Source organism: Bubalus kerabau, chromosome 5 (genome assembly GCF_029407905.1).
Source record: "Bubalus kerabau isolate K-KA32 ecotype Philippines breed swamp buffalo chromosome 5, PCC_UOA_SB_1v2, whole genome shotgun sequence".
In the NCBI taxonomy this organism is placed as follows: Eukaryota; Metazoa; Chordata; class Mammalia; order Artiodactyla; family Bovidae; genus Bubalus; species Bubalus kerabau.
In genome coordinates this window covers 112190080-112207234 of record NC_073628.1, presented here as the reverse complement: position 1 = coordinate 112207234, position 17155 = coordinate 112190080, and the positions used below count along the sequence as shown (strand labels likewise).

Here is a 17155-nt window from a genome sequence, read left to right as displayed (position 1 = left end):
CAGTTTTTCTAGCTGCATAATAAAGCTTCTTGGTATCTTTATTCAAACTGCCTTTAACTCATAAATTACCTTATGGAGAACTGATATATTTATGATATTGAGTTGAGTCTAGGTTTTATTTATTTCTGTGTAAGTTTATTCCTAAGGTTTTTTTTACAGTTGTAAAGATTTTTAAATTTCGAGATAATTGTAGATTCACATGCAGTTTTAAAAAAATAATTCAGAGATAGCCCATGAGAATACCCTGGTGGTACAGTGGTTAGGACTCTGTGCTCCCATTGATGGGGGCTTGGGTTCAATTCCTGGTCAGGGAACTAAGATCTCAAAAGCTATGTGGTAAAGTCAGAACAAAACAAGCATAAACAAACAAAAGCAGAGAGCCTATTTGCCCAGTTACCCTAATGATAACACCTTAATAATGATGAACTTTCTAGTCCATGAATATCTTTCCATTTATTTTGGTCTTTTAAAAATTTCTCTTGGCAGTGTTTGTGTTTGTACCATGCTTCTGTTAAATTAATTTCTAATTCTTTTTTGATGCTATTATTGATCCAGTTTTAAAATTTTCTACTTTGTTGTGAATATATAAACATATAATTGATTTTTGTATGTTAACCTTATTTCTTATTATCTTGCTAAATTTTTGAAAACATTTTCATTTATTTATTTTTGGCTGCACTGGGTCTTCTGGGCTTTCCCACTGGGCTTTCTCTTGTTGAGGCAAGTGGGGGCCACGCTTTAGTTGCGGCGCATGGGTTTCTTACTGCGATGGCTTCTCTTGTTGCAGAGCTTGGGCTCTAGGGTACACAGGCTTAGTTGCTCTATGGCATGTGGAACCTTCCTGGATCAGGGATCAAATTCATGTCCCCTGCATTGACAGGTAGATTCTTGACCAGGGAAGTCCTTGCTAAACTTATTAATTCTGGTTGTTTTGTAGATTCTCATGAAATTCTGTGTAAAATCATGTGATCAGCAAAAATATTTTTGCCTTTTCTGATCTTTTTGTGTTCTCTTCTCTTCCTTCCCTCACTTCTTCTCCCCTCCTCTCCTTCTCCCTTCTTATCCTTTCCTTCCCGTCTCTCCTCTCTTTTTCCTTTTACCCCCCCTTTCCCAATACTTCATCTTATATGTTAGCTCTACCTTTTGGTAGATGCCCTTGATAAAGTTGAGGAAGTATCCTTCTATTCCTAATTTTTTGAGAAATTTTAACGTGTATAGGTGTTGAATTTTGTCTTTTCTGCATCTCTTGGAATTATTATATAGTTATTTTCCTTTATTTTGGCCACTTGGTGAATTGCATTGATTGATTTTCAAATATGAAAACAACCCTGCATTCTTGGACTAAACTCCATTTAGTCATGATGAGTTATTCTTTTTACATGTTTTTGGAATTGATTTGCTATTTTGCTGTGGATGCTTGTTTTCATGAAGGTTCTTATTCCCCTTCTTTCTTCCTTCCCTTCCTCCAGTATCCTCATTGGGTGTGGGTGTTACAGTTATGCTGGCCTCGTGAAACAAGTGGGGGTTGTTTTCTGAAACGTTTATGCAAGGTTGATGTTATATCTCCCATGAATATTTGGTAGGATTTTCAAATAAAAGTATCCGGGCCCTCTTTTTAGAGTTATATGCTGGGTTTTGGTGTACTTATTCTGTCTTATTCTTAAACCCTATAAATGAGATATTATAGCTAATGTATACAAATAGTATTTGAAATCACTTGCTTGGTTACTATATCCTTGCTTCTCTTTCATTCTGTGTCTCCAATCTTCTAGTTTGTTTTACTGAACTTTTCAATTATAAAATTTCAGACATTTTTAAAGAAATGGCTTATTGATGATAATCCTTGCTTTCATTCAGACGAAAAAGCATCTTGCTCAGCATTCTGTTGTTGTAGGATAGTTTTGTTGGATGTGAATTTTAGGTTGAGGTTATTTTCTTTCAATTTTTTAAGTATAACCGAAGCTTAGGATGTTCTAGCTGCTGTTACCGCTTTTGAGAAGTGTTTTGCTTCTTTAATTGTTCCTATTAAGTGAATTATCTTTTCTGTTTGTGTTATTTTAAAATCTTTCTCTCTTGGACATAAACACAGTTTTGTTTTAGCATATGTAATTGTGGATTTCTTTTTATTCTTCGTTGATAGGAATAATTTCTCTGTCTATATTCATGTATGTTTTCAGTTTTGGAAAATTGTCAACATTAGCTCTTCAAATATGTCTTCTTCTGTCTGTTACTCTCTTCTGGGTCTCTGGGTGCCCATATTTAAACCTTATTATTCTGTCTTTCATGTTTCTTTTATTTCAAGTTTTTCTGTCTTCCTGACTTTTATCCTTCATTTTGGGTAATTATTTTAGATTTGTCTGCAGTTTTCAAATTCTCTTTTTATTTTCCAGATCTAGTATTTGCCCTTTTGTTCATATTTGTCCTCAGATTGTCCTCTTCTTTCCCCCTTTCTACATTGTTCTGTGTTGTTTACCTTTACTTCTCTGAGTTCAGCTTCCTGTTTGGTTGTTAATCTTTTAGTAAAATAGCCTTTTTTTCTTGTGATCCAAACACTGCTTTAAAATATACTGCTTCTTTAAAAAAAATTATTTATTTTTAGTTGGAGGACAATAGCCATCTACTTGTAGCAGGAGTTTACTCTAGATAAGTGTCTTGTTTGTGGTAGTAACTTAGTATTTCTTAATACATTAGCAGTTGTTTTATTCTTATTGGTTAACTTGTATCATCTAAAGATCTCAGTATGTAGCTTATTTCTGTCTCTTAATGTGCCGCAAGCATAATCGATAGAAACCATTTGTAGAAGAGTTTTCATACCCTTTTAGTTAACATAGTGCTGGTGATATATATTTAGGATTATAGATTTTAATAGAGTTCATATGCTAGTATATTTCAGATTTGCTTTTGTTGTCTAAATATATATACATAATTTAGTTATTTTGGTTTTTTAATGTATATATCAAACTATTTAGTATATACATGTTGATTATCCCTTAACCTAATAATAAATACTAATTTAAATATCTATTCTATATAATTAAGCACTATTCCTATTACTCAAAATGTATAGGGCTGCACTATAATTCTGAAAAGTAATTAGTTTCCTTTTGGTAATTGTTTCCTAACAATTGATGCATATTCAAATTCTTAAAATTCTAAGTTTGGCATTTATAATGGATTCTATCTTCATTTAATTTGGAGAGTTGAAAGATGCTTCTCATTTTATTCTTATAAAATTGGCCTATTTTCCTTTTAAAATAAGAATTTGAAAATATGGTCTTAGGAACTACAGGATTTTGCCATTTGTAATTAGTTTAATGTGAACCTTTGAAATTAAATATTCAAGCATCTAGATATTCTCCGTGGAAAAAATAATATGCTTTGTTCAGAATTACAAATGTCTTTTTCTTGTTATCATCTTAGACAAAGAAACAGCCCTGGTATAACAGCACATTAGCATCAAGACGAAAACGACTCACTGCTCATTTTGAAGACTTAGAGCAATGTTACTTTTCTACAAGGATGTCTCGTATCTCAGGTACATATTCAAGAATTCTTAAAATATCTCAAGTTCATGTTTCATGTCCATGTCTAGCTTCTTATGCTGGATTTATGAAAAGTCCTATTCATAAAGCAAAACTGTCTAATTTCAACATAGTCTAGCACAGCATTTTGGAGGTTCTTAGACATCTTGGATTACTTTGCTTTTCTATAACTATTTTTGTTCTCTTTCTCTATTTGGGAATTTTTAATCTGTATATACTGAGCTGTATAAAGTTAAAAACAAATCAGCCATGAATATGTAGCTAGCAAAAATAAATTCCATTCAGTTGCCTTCTATTTTTCAATGTTTGTTAAGTTCTAAGCACTATCATCTGTGCTAAGAATAAAAAGATGAAAGAACTTGTTTTACTGTCAAGGAGTATTATAAATTTAGTGAAGGGAAGCAACAGGTAAATAACGCTGCATGGTCTTATATGTTATATAAATATGCCAAGGGCATTAAGGGAATAGAGAAGAATATTGACTAATATAACTGGAGGTGAAAAAGCCATGCCAAGTTGAAAATGGGGAAATGTAAGAGAAAGATTCCTGTAGGGATTTCAGAGAAGTTATATTTCATCAAAGCTAGTATTAATTAACTAAAAAAGGATAATAGAAACATATTCAAAGTAGAGGAAATAACTTATGCGCAGATTTGTACACAGTAGGATAGAATAGTTTTACTGCTGTAGGATAGTTCTGTGCCCTTTTTGTTAGTTCTCTGATCTTTAGCCTTTCTTGGTGTCTCTGCTCACCATTGAGGAGGGGACATTTATACCAACCCTGCACGGTTTTTGTCTTTTTTTTTTTTTTTTTTTTATTGTTTGTAGATGATGCATATAAAATACAGTGCTTTGAATAAGATTCTCAGTTGTTATTTTTAATACACCTGCTCAAAATGAGCATTACCAAGGAAAGAAATGTATGATATTTTATTAATTTTATTAATTGTTAAAAATGTGGCCTTGAATTTCTCTTGAATAAGCATGGTTGTATTATAATCTACACATTATAGAGAGAGAACCTTTGGACACATTTGCCTCAGGTTTAGAGGTGGACAAAAGCAAAATATATAGATTGACATGGCATTTTTCCTGTGAAGACTAGAAGAAAGCCAAGCTTTGTTTAGAAGTGTGTTTGAAATTAATAGTCAACAGTCAATAGTTTTCATTCAGATGGAAAGTTTTCTTTGTATTGTCTGAGAATTAAGCCCCTTATTAAACTTTTGTAATAATCTATAAACTATAGTATGAAGCTGTAACTTTGAAAGTGGTCTGAGACCTACATTCTGACTGGCAGAGGGTGCATGTTAAGCCTTTCAGATTTTATTTGTTGGTATGATGTTGAAATACAACCACAGGTAAATGGCAGACATTAAAAAGAGAGAGAGAGATAGTAAAGAGAGATTGGAAAAGGCTAGTGATTCATAATTTTAAGTAACTATAACATAGGCATGCTATGGGATAGTAAAGGTAATCACAAACCAATTTATTTTGGCGATATAGCTTCATAGGAAGATAGACTAGTAAGTTAAAATCAGGGGAAAGATTAATTTAGTTTTATACTTAATAGATATGGTTGTATTGTACTCAACACATGGTTGTCTTAGTTTTTAGGAATCTCGAATTTAACTTAGCAAATTTGCACACTGATGACACATATCGCTGAATATGAAGTTTCTCCTAGTTTTCTTGGCTGTAAAGAAGACCTTGAAACTTCTTTGTAACGGGTACCTAGGAGTTTGATTGTCCTTTTGTCTGTTTTCAACTGAGAACCCACTCCCCATCCCCGCTTCTATTTTCATCTATGAAAATGAGAGATAACTAAGAAATTAATATCTTGAATTCTTAATTGTAATTGAAAAAGAGGCTAAATTATAAAGCATTAGAAGACAGAAAAGAGACACTGAATACACTTTTACAGAATAATCTGTAATTAGAATAGGAGAGGTGATTTGCCAGAAGATATATCTGGATGTTGATCAAAAACCAACCAAGCAAACAGAATCCTACCTTTTCAAAACCAGATAAGTGAAATCTAATCCCTATGCTTTCAGATACTGAAATAATTGTTTTTTTTAAATTTAAATTTATTTATTTTAATTGGAGGCTAATTACTTTACAATATTGTATTGGTTTTGCCATACATCAACATGAATCCACCACGGGTGTACACATGTTCCCCATCCTGAACCCCCTCTCCCACCTCCCTCCCCATACCATCTCTCTTGGTCATCCCAGTGGACCAGCCCCAAGCATCCTGTATCCTGCATCGAAGCATCTTTTTCTAAGGTAGCTGAACTTCTGGCCATCATACCCAATAGTTTAACACCAACTTTCAACAGAAGTTATAAAAAAAAATTTAAAAACAATTATTTCAATATAATTGGTATGATGGCCAGAAGTTCAGCTACCTTAGAAAAAGATAATAATCTTCTACAGAATATACATTTTTGAATGCTTGTGAATTTTATGACTTAGAGATTGATGTCAAAAGGTTGAAAGAATAGATTAACATTAAACCAAATTTTAAATGGATATCTAAAGTAACTGTCTTTTCAGTATTTGTTATATTAAGTAGCTCACAGTAATAGGGTTGTCTTAATTTAGAAAAAGAACCAGTTAGCTATTGTATCCAAACTACTTTGTAGTACAATTGATATCTTCCCCCCTCTGCCGTTTTTTCCCTGTAATAACCTATGTTTTATTTATAATTTGTTGAACTTCCTGAGAATAATTTTTGTCAACTAAGAGCTTCAGCTCAATAACTTTTGATATTGCATGCTAAGTAGGTTTGTTCCTTTTGCTTTTCCCAAAATGGAAACGCTACAAAATTGAACCCTTTTAATGTAGGTCATTAGGTGACTGTTAAGTTAGCTTTTAAATCTTTAAAATTTAAAATATTGCAGACAGAAGCTTAGTTTCCTCAATTATTTTCCTTTATAATAATTGTTAGATAAATTTCTTCATGTCAAGAATTTAAGATAACTGGAAATCTCCAGATAAATAAATTCTTAATTACATATTACATAGTATAGTAAAAGTAAAATAATTCTTTTGGCTTAATGATTCTTATAGTGTAATTTCTTTTAGCCTACTGTTATTTTCAGAGAACATTTGAGAAGGAAAATCACAAAACTTTAAAAAGTTGTGTGTATGTTTATGTATGTATATGAGCTAAGAATAAGGAGGAAGTTATGAAAAAAACATTGCTGTAACAGGCTTATTTCAAGTTTCCATATAGGAGGCTAACTAACATAATTGTGTGCTTTACTTTTCTTTCTTTGGGAAGGAAAATGCAAGTCCAAACTTTAAGCAATTTTAGAAAACAATGTTCTTTATTTATGCTTTTTCGTTGTAGGCCTGTTTCTACATTGGAGAGTAGATTAGCTCTCTTCATTAGAAGAGTAGATTAGATCTTTCATAACCTGACTTTGTGATTTAAATTCTACGTCATTTAATTATGAATAGCTTACTGAAATGGATTTTACTCAAAGTATTTGTAAAGAGTTCTGTTGGATGGAATTACTGTTTTCCATGTTCCACCAAGATATTTGCATGAACCTATTTTAAATTTGACTTTGAAAATTAAGGATTAATACGTTGCAGTTTTTTACTCCCATCCCATAATTGGTTTTGAAACACTTCAGTGTATTATGTGAACAAATATTTCATTTGCTTTTTATTTAAAAATTAATTTTTTAATCTAAATTGTGTTTTGACTAGTAAACAGGAGCATGATAATGTATCCCTGTAAATTGTTCCTTCAAACTAACAAAACTCTCACTTTCTCCATTGATAAGGGATTTTATTTTAATAAATGATTTAACCTTTCTTGATCATAGGTACTTTTTTTCCTTTGTTTTGCAAGAAATGATTGCTTAAAAAAGAAAGAGAATTCATAGTATGGTCTTACTGGTGTTCAAAGAGACAGTGTCTTTCAAGAACCACTAAGAAATTTTTATGAAAGCTGAAAGATCAGCTAATTAATTTGTGTACATTCAGTTCAGTTCAGTCGCTCAGTCGTGTCCAACTCTTTGCGACCCCATGAATTGCAGCACACCAGGCCTCCCTGTCCATCACCAACTCCCGGAGTTTACCCAAACTCATGTCCATCGAGTCGGTGATGCCATCCAGCCATCTCATCCTCTGTCATCCCCTTTTCCTTCTTCCCCAATCCCTCCCAGCATCAGGTTCTTTTCCAATGAGTCAACTTTTTGAATGAGGTGGCCAAAGTATTGGAGTTTCGGCTTCAGCATCAGTCCTTCCAATGAACACCCAGGACTGATCTCCTTTAGGATGGACTTGTTGGATCTCCTTGCAGTCCAAGGGATTCTCAAGAGTCTTCTCCAACACTACAGTTCAAAAGCATCAATTCTTTGGTGCTCAGCCTTCTTCACAGTCCAACTGTCACATCCATACATGACCACTGGAGAAACCATAGCCTTGACTAGACAGACCTTTGTTGGCAAAGTAATGTCTCTGCTTTTTAATACATTAGTCCTCTCTAAATATGAGTTGTTGTTTATATTTAGAATATAATTGTTAATCTGTGGTTATTGTTCCTTGACTTATGTTGTATCTATTTGTTTATTTTGTTTTCTTCATATAGATGACAGTCGAACTGCAAGCCAGTTGGATGAATTTCAGGAATGCTTGTCCAAGTTTACTCGATATAATTCAGTACGACCTTTGGCTACATTGTCATATGCTAGTGATCTCTATAATGGTTCCAGCATAGTTTCTAGGTAAGTATTGGGCAGCACTCTTTATTATTTTCTTTTGCAGACGTATCTAGAATTTAATTGAATTTGAGAAGCAGTAGTGTTATGGTTAAGAGCCTGTGTTCTGAAATCCAGGTTGCCTGCCAATTTTTATCTCCATGGTCTTTAGCAATTTCTGAATCTCTTTAGTCCTTGATTTATCTGTAAAATGGAATGTTTGTTAGTATCCACCTCATAGGGCTACAGTTTGTTTTCTTATAATTCTTTTGTCTGGTTTTGATAACAAGGTATAGTCATATATTATAAGCTTATAATTATTATATAAAAATTCTTATATTCTTAAGATATAAGAATTAAGATAAATACAAGGGTATAAGAACTCTTAAATTCTTATAAGAATATAGTTCTTATAGTCATAATATTATAATTTATCTTATAATTCTTATATAAGCTTATATCCTTATAAGAATATATAAGAATATACATATGTGTATATATATATATTTCTATTTTTCAGTTTTTTAGAAAAATTTGTAAAGAATTAGTATTATTTCTTCTTTACATATTTGGTGCAGTTCTCCATTGAAGCTGTCTTGGTCTTGAGTTTTCTATGAGGGAAGATTTTTAAATAAAATCTAATTTTTAAAAGAGATTTAAGGCTAATCAAGTTATCCGTTTCTTTTTGATTGAACATTAGTTTGTGCCTTTCAAGAAATTTGTCCATTTCATCTAGGTTGTTTAATTTATTGGCATACTAGTATTCATAGTATTCTTTATTATCCTTTTAATATCTTTATATTCCATAGTGATTTTCCCTTTTTCATCCTTGGTTTTAGAAATTTGTTTCTTTTTTTTTTTTTCCAACCTAATAGTCAGGCTTAGCAATTTTTATCTTCTCAAAGAGCCAGCTTCTGGTTTGTTGATACTCTCTATTTTTCTGTTCTCTGTTTCATTGATTTTCTACTCTTAACTTTATTATTTCCCATTTTCTTCTTTCTTTATGTGTACTTTGCTCTTATCTTTCTAGTCTCTTAAGGTAGAAACTCAAGTGACTGAGTTGAAACATTTCTTCTTTTCTAATATAGTTTGTGTTGTAAATTTCCCTCTAAGCATTGTATTAAGTACATCCCACAATATTTTGTGTGGTATCTTTTCTTTTTTCCCCAAATTCTTTTATTCTGGGGAAATACACAGGACATAAAATTTACCATCTTAACAAGTGAGCTGTTCACTGGTATTAAATACATTCATAATACTGTGCACCTATCATCACTGTCTATCTCCTTAACCCTTGACATCTTATAAAACTGCAACTCAGTACCCATTAAACAAATGACTCATTGTTTTTTCTTGCCCCCAAGTCCTGATAAGCACCATTCTGCTTTCTTTGTCTATGATTTTGATTACTTCAAGTATCTCATATAAGTGGAATGGTGCAATACGTTTCTTTTTGTGACTGGCTTATTTCATTTAGGGTGATGTCATCAGTGTACATCCATCTTACAGAATTTCCTTTTTATAGATGAATATCATTCCGTTGTATGTGTATGTGTGTGTATATATATACACACACATATTTATCTGTCTGTCAATGAATGCTTGTGTTGCTTCCAGTTTTAGCTACTGTGAAGATGCTACTATGAACATGGGTGTAAAAATATCTCTTTGAGACCTTGCATGCAGTTCTTTTGTGTATATACTCAGAAATGGAATTGCTGGATCACATGGTAGTTTTATTTTTAATTTTCCAAGAACTGCCATACTATTTTCTACTGGGGCTATACACTTGTTTTCTGTTTTTTTGATCATAGCTATTTATTGGGTGTGAGGTTAGATTTGATTTGAATTCCCTGATGATTAGTGATGGTCTTTTCATATGCCTACTAGTCATTCTTGCCTGGAAAATCCGGCAGACAGAGGAGCCTGGTAGGCTCCATGGGGCCGCAAAGCGTCAGCTACGACTGAGCAACTTCACCTACACTTTTCACTTTCACTAGTCATTTGTATATCTTCTTCGAGGAAATGTCCGTTCAAGTACTTCTTCCATTTTTGAATTGAATTTGTTTTTTTGTTGTTGAGTTTCAGGAATTTCTGATACATTCTGAATTTTTAGAGGATAATTGCTTTCCAGTGTTGTATTGGTTTCTGCTGTAGAGCAGCACAAATAAATTAATCTGAATATTAATCCTTTATCAGATTTGTGAATATTTTCTCATTCTGTGGGTTGCCTTTTTACTCTGTTGATATTGTCTGTTGATACACATAATTTTAAAAATGTTACAGTCTTATTTGTCATATTTTTTCTTTTGTGTTGCTTGTGCCTGTGGTGGCATACAAGAAATCATTGCCAGTCTAAAGCTGTAAAAAGAATTTTACGGTTTTAGGTTTCAGTTTTTGATCCATTTTGAGTAAATTTTTATATATAGTTTTAAGGAAGGATCTAAATTCATTCTTTTGCATGTGAATATCTAGTTTTCTCAGGATGATATGTTGAAAAAATTGTCCTTTCTCCATTGAATGGGCTTGGTACTCTTGTCAAAAATCCTTTGATCATATATGCAAAGGTTTATTTCTTTATTCTCTCTTCTATTCCACTAGTGTATATGTCTGTTTTGATCTATGTTTTTTGACTCCTATAGACTTGCAGTAAGTTTTGAAATCAGGAAGTGTGAGTTCTCTAGCTACTTCAGGTCCTTTGGAAATCCATGTGAATTTTAGGATGGGTTTTTATATATCTGTAAAAAATGTTATTGGGGTTTTGATAGGAATTGCATTAAATCTGAACATCACTTTGGGTAGTATTGACATCATAACAATATTCGACCTTCCTATCCATGAACATGGGATGTGTTTTCATTTATGTCTTTCTTCGTTTCTTTCAGCAGTGTTTAGTAGTTCTGTTGTACAGTCATCACCTTTGTTAATTGCTGAACATTTTTTTGATTCTGGTGTTTTTCTTACTAGATTGTTCATTGTAATTGTATCAAAGATATGATATTTTTTATTTTTACTCAGTTCAAAACACATTTTAATTTCAAACTTGATTTTATTTTGGCTCATGGATTATTGAGACTTATTCAGTTCAGTTCAGTTCAGTCGCTCAGTCGTGTCCGACTCTTTGCGACCCCATGAACCACAGCACACCACACCTCCCTGTCCATCAACAACTCCCGAAGTTCACTCAAACTCACGTCTACTGAGTCGGTGATACCATCCAGCCATCTCATCCTCTGTCGTCCCCTTCTCCTCCTGCCCCCAATCCCTCCCAGCATCAGAGTCTTTTCCAATGAGTTCAACTCTTCGCGTGAGGTGGCCAAAGTACTGGAGTTTCAGCTTTAGCATCATTCCCTCCAAAGAACACCCAGGGCTGATCTCCTTCAGAATGGACTGGTTGGATCTCCTTGCAGTCCAAGGGACTCGCAGGAGTCTTCTCCAACACCACAGTTCAAAAGCATCATTTCTTCGGTGCTCAGCTTTCTTCACAGTCCAACTCTTGCATCCATACATGACCACTGGAAAAATCATAGCCTTGACTAGACGGACCTTTGTTGGCAAAGTATTGTCCCTGCTTTTCAATATAGGTTGGTCATAACTTTCCTTCCAAGGAGTAAGCATCTTTTGATTTCATGGCTGCAGTCACCATCTGCAGTGATTTTGGAGCCCAAAAAAATAAAGTCAGCCACTGTTCCCACTGTTTCCCCATCTATTACCCATGAAGTGATGGGACCAGATGCCATGATTTTCGTTTTCTGAATGTTGAGCTTTAAGCCAACTTTTCCACTCTCCTCTTTCACTCTCATCAAGAGGCTTTTTAGTTCCTCTTCACTTTCTGCCATAAGGGTGGTGAGCCTTACTAATTTTCAAATATTGGGTTTTTCTAGTTATCTTTTTGTTATTATATTATTTTTGTCTTCATCATCTTGATGACCATTCTTTAAATTTTTTTTAGCAAAATTTTCTAATATACATAAGATGGGAGAGAATGGAATCCTTTATAGCAGTCATCTCCCAGACTCATCAGTGATCCAAATTTTGCTATACCTTCTTTGTTTATACTCTTTATTCTTACTCTCTTGGCTTAAGTATTTTGAAGCAAATGCCAGGTATCTTGTCATTTCAACAATACAGTCCTAAGAATCTCTGTGTCTTAAAATATGGACATTATATAACTACAGGGCTGCATTTCATCTAACACAATTAGCAGTAGCCCCTTGGAAGTATCAGTTTGCTAGTGTATGTTCAAATTTTCTTGATAGAATAGAGAAGACTTAAAAAAGATATTTTTGATTCAGTTCAGGAATTTGATAAGTTTTAACTTTTTAGAAATTAGTAAAACTACATGTGCTTTTTCATTTACATGACTAAGATTTTTATTTATGTAATGAATATTCATCTTGAAATTCAGGCCAATAGCTAAAAAGATGATCACATTAAATCTTACTGTATTCAAGCTTGTTTAACTTGGTAACAAATAAGACAAAAATCATACATTTATTTATTTTTCTATAGGTTGAAAAATAGAAGCATTCCTTTTCATGCCCTGGAATGATTAAAGTTTAAAAATGTAGACGTTTGTGGGTTTTGCTTAACTAATTAAAGTAGTAATTAACCTATTTAACAAAAATTCATTGACCACCTAGTGTAGGCGAGGCTAGACATATAGCCATGAACAGGTCAGCTTTGATGCTTGGATTCAGGAGAACTCTCAGTTTTATTTCAGTGCTTTTATATAATAAATCATATTGACCTGCTGTGTATACATTTACTTATAATTATATGGCTCTACCCAACTGAAATGTAACGCAGGTTGGAAATCTGTTGTAATATTGATTAGTGTCCCCTACCATCGTGAATTCATCCTGAATTATATTTTCTTCTCCATTTAAAAATGAACAAAAAAACAAAAACAAAATAAAAATTTCCTTCTTAAGTTCATATTACAAAAGCAGCATTTCTAGTTAGAAAATGTAGGATTGGTTATTCACTTCTGCGTGCATGCATGCTAAATCGCTTCGGTTGTGTCCAACTCTTTGCGACCTTATGGATTATATAGCCCGCCAGGCTTCTCTGTCCACAGGATTCTCCAGGCAAGAATGCTGGAGTGGGTTGCCATGCCTTCCTCCAGGGCATCTTGGGCATCTTCCCAACCCCAGGATTGAACCTGCATAGGTATTCAAAAAAGAGTAAAAGCTGTTCTTTTTTCATCATTCCTGAAAGCCATTTTAGCTTGATTTAATGTAATTCTGTTTTTTAAAAAATAAGTAAACCTTGATCATAGAAAGACACTTACATAGAACACTGTGTTTTCTGAGGCAGACATTTACATAGGAAAATTTAAGATTTCAGTTTGGAAATATCTCACTTACTAAAAGGGAGATTAGTTGTATCAGAATATTTCAAGCAAAAAGCTTAAAGCTGCTTTTAATTGTTTCATCTTGCATGTAAACGTCCATTTTTTTCCTCTTATTTACATTGAATTAATGTCTCTGAAGGAAAAATTTCCAATTTCAAAAGTGCATAAGGCAGAACTGATAAAGACAGTCCGTATAAGAAACATACAATCCATACAAAGAAACATACAATCCATAGTATCAAGGGATTTTGAAACTTTCACAACACTGGTAGTTTTTGTTTTTTTCTAGTTTCTCACATTCAAACACATCATTGATAACAGATTCATTCTGATAACAGATTCATTTTAAAAGCTTTCAGTTCCTTGCTAATTAGGACATTTAATGAATTTCTTTGGGAAAGAGAGGTGAGACATGTTAGAGATGATGAATAATGTTAATTTGGTACATTAATTCATTGCATTATAGAAGAAATTATTCTTTCTGTGAAGTTACATGAAATGCATCCAGTGTTTGGTCGTTTATTGCAGTGAGAATCTCACTGAGAATAAAAGCTGAACCAAAACTTTTGCTTTTAAAATTTGTCATCCTTTGCTTATGGATCACATTGGGTTATTTAAAGTAACACCATGTTCATTAGTCCACAAGGTGGCAGCATTTGTTTACTTTGACAATATCGCAACTATTAGACAATAGACGAGGTATGGAAATTAGTGACTTATAAGTGAAGTTCATTCTCATGAATACTAGATAGTCCTCGGTTAACATCAACAGTTAATATAAAGGATAGAGAACTTTTCTGACACACAGCAATAATGGTACATTTTGCATTTTTTCTTAAATTAGGTATTCAGTGGCCACAAGAGAGAAATGCTTTGATGCTGCATTGTTTAAACTTAACTGGATACTTGGTGGCAGTGGCTCTTTGTTGAATTCTCGGTTTGAATTATGCATACCTAGATGGTTTTGGTTAAACTTGTTATATTCTCCATCTGTAGTTTAGAGATTATTTTAACATTTTTGTTTATATTTTCTCAAATTCTTGAAATAGAATTACATGAGGCATTAGTAAATTCATAAGAAAATGGTTATATATTGTGGCATTTTTTTGCTGCTGGCGATGTAGTGTTTGATTACTTTTCTTCAGACACCATTATAGTATTTTACATGACATTGTAAGTGTTTCACTAATTCTTTTAATCTTTATATCAGCCTTCTGGAGTAAAGCATTGTCATTAATCTCATTCTACACTGGAGGAATTGAGATAGAAATTTTCTAACTTGTCCAAGGTCAACACAATGCTACGAAATGACAGAACTAAGATTTGAACTAAGACGTTCTGGGCCCTGGGTTCTGCTGTTCTAGTGTCCCTTCAAGATCTGCTGAAACCTTGGGAAAGTTTCTGAAAGCACTTTACTTTTGAGACAGCCAAAAGAAGTAGTTCTTGTGAGCTTCTGATACTTTGTATCCCAATTACATCTAACTTGGCTTTAATAATGAAAATTTATTTTTAATTTAATGTAGATATCACATTCCAATGTCACTTTTGCCATAGTTTGAAAATATTCAAATTAAATACTTATTTTTTTTGTAGTAGCCTGTTATCAGGATTGCTTTAACTTCTGTTTTTAATGGCAGTCAGTGCTGATCCAGATTTAAGATACCTTTTAATATATTCTTTATTGCAGAATACTGTGAGTTTTAAATTTGTGCTCAAAAATAGGTTGTCTCCAGGTAATTAGTGACTTGTTTCCTGGGGAAGAAGTATGATTTTTAGGGCTGCTTATGCATTCCTCTGTTTTTCAGACCATATTTCTGTTACTGTCTTAAGAGTTAGTGGGCCATCTGGGGTTGGTGAGAAATGAGAGTGGAAATGCAGAGCAAAGGATTTTTTTTTTTTTTTTTTCCCCTTCAGAATTTGGCCCGGGGCCAGTTTTTTGAAGCAGTAATTTAAAACATTGTGTTCTAGGCTAGAAGCTTCATCAGGGAAGGGATCTTATCTGCTTTATTCCCTGCTGCATCTCCATGTCTGGCACATGGTAGGTACTCATTAGTAAATAGTTGTTGAATGAAGGCATGCATGAATGGAAAACTGTCTGCAGGCCCTGGAAGGGCTCAGAGCAGGCAAGGATCTAGCAGTTGTCAACCTTCACCTGCTTTTACATATTTGCTTGCTGATAAGTATTCCTTTGAATACAGTATCTCTAGGCTAAAAAAGAAGTCTTTAAATCACCAATGACACATGACAGAAAAATAAGTTAATGTTAACAACTTAAAATAGAGACATCCAAGCTTGTCAGCAAGTGTTAATGAGTTTCCTAGTTCTGTGATAATTCAAGACACAGTCTAAAGATGAAATAAGGAACAAAAAGCTTTAGAAATTGCTACATACCCACCCTACCCCATAAGCCTCTGTCCTAACTTTTTCCTCTTCATCTCAATTCCTCTTGGTTTTCCTGTTTATTTTCTTTTGTTTTTCCTTGTTTTTTTTTTTTTTTCCTTTTGCTTTTCCTTGTTTATTTTCTTGCTTAGGCTGAGGCTTGTCAGTAGTACAGTGAAGCAATAAACTCAAATCATTTTATGCTTATTACCATAAAGTATTGATTAGGCTAGTATTTGAGATTTTAATAGGCTAATGAAACTTTGTCACTAATCAACAAAAAGCCAACAACAAAGAATCCTACCTTCTATTCATGATAAAATTACTTACCTGGAAAAGACTAGATAGAGTTTATTAAACTAATGATTGTTTTCAAATTATCAAAGTAGATAAGGAATTAGAATGATTCTGTTTGGTACCAAGAGACAAAAGTAGAACTAATGGCCAGAAAGTAAAAGTGAAAGTGTTAGTCATTTGGTCCTGTCTGACTCTTTGCGACCCAGTGCACTGTAACCCACTGGAAGCCACATTTTAATCATTTTAATATTAATACAGGGAAGATTTGCTCTTCTGAATTTTTTTAAAACTAAGCTGTAGGTTTTTTTTTTTTTTTTAATCTAGAAAATTTTTCTACAATCCTTAGATCAGTCATACATATTTATCTGTATTTTTTATGGTATTGTTTTTGTTTTAATTTTAATTGTATGTATTTATAACAAATACTATCATGTTGAGAGTACAGATAAGAGTGATATACAACATAGTGGCAAACTTATAAGCAAATATATAGAATAAAGTGTAATAAATGCTAGGAAAGCTTTACTGGGTACAGTATGGAGAATGGATTTGAAAGAAGCAAGAGCAGGAAGTAGGGAGATCTGATATGTAGATAGTTGTTGAATTGGCCAGGCATAGTACATGATGCTTGCTTATGTGGGTGAGGTCAGTGAGGCTTGGGTGAAGAAACGTTTTAAAAATATGTGGGCACTAGGGTAGACAGAACTTGATGATTGATGGATGATGATGTCTTTGAAGCAGAGGATGATAACTTCCAGGTTTTAGGCTTCAGTAGCTGGGCAGAAAAATTTGGGTGTCATTTACAGAGACAGGGATCCTGGAAGAAGGGTAGGTTTAAAGGTAATGAGACACATGCAATCTTA

General features: G+C 33.3%; 1 protein-coding gene across 6 annotated transcripts in view; it reads left to right on the top strand.

The window, feature by feature from the left end:
• The window catches only part of COP1 (COP1 E3 ubiquitin ligase), a 236665-nt gene that overhangs the window by 102448 nt on the left and 117062 nt on the right, over positions 1-17155 (top strand). For all 6 annotated transcript variants that reach the window (XM_055582740.1, XM_055582738.1, XM_055582739.1 and 3 more), the window contains 2 exons: positions 3421-3535; positions 8152-8287. In XM_055582740.1, coding sequence (XP_055438715.1) covers positions 3421-3535; positions 8152-8287 — 251 coding nt within the window. The remainder of the gene's footprint in view (positions 1-3420; positions 3536-8151; positions 8288-17155) is intronic.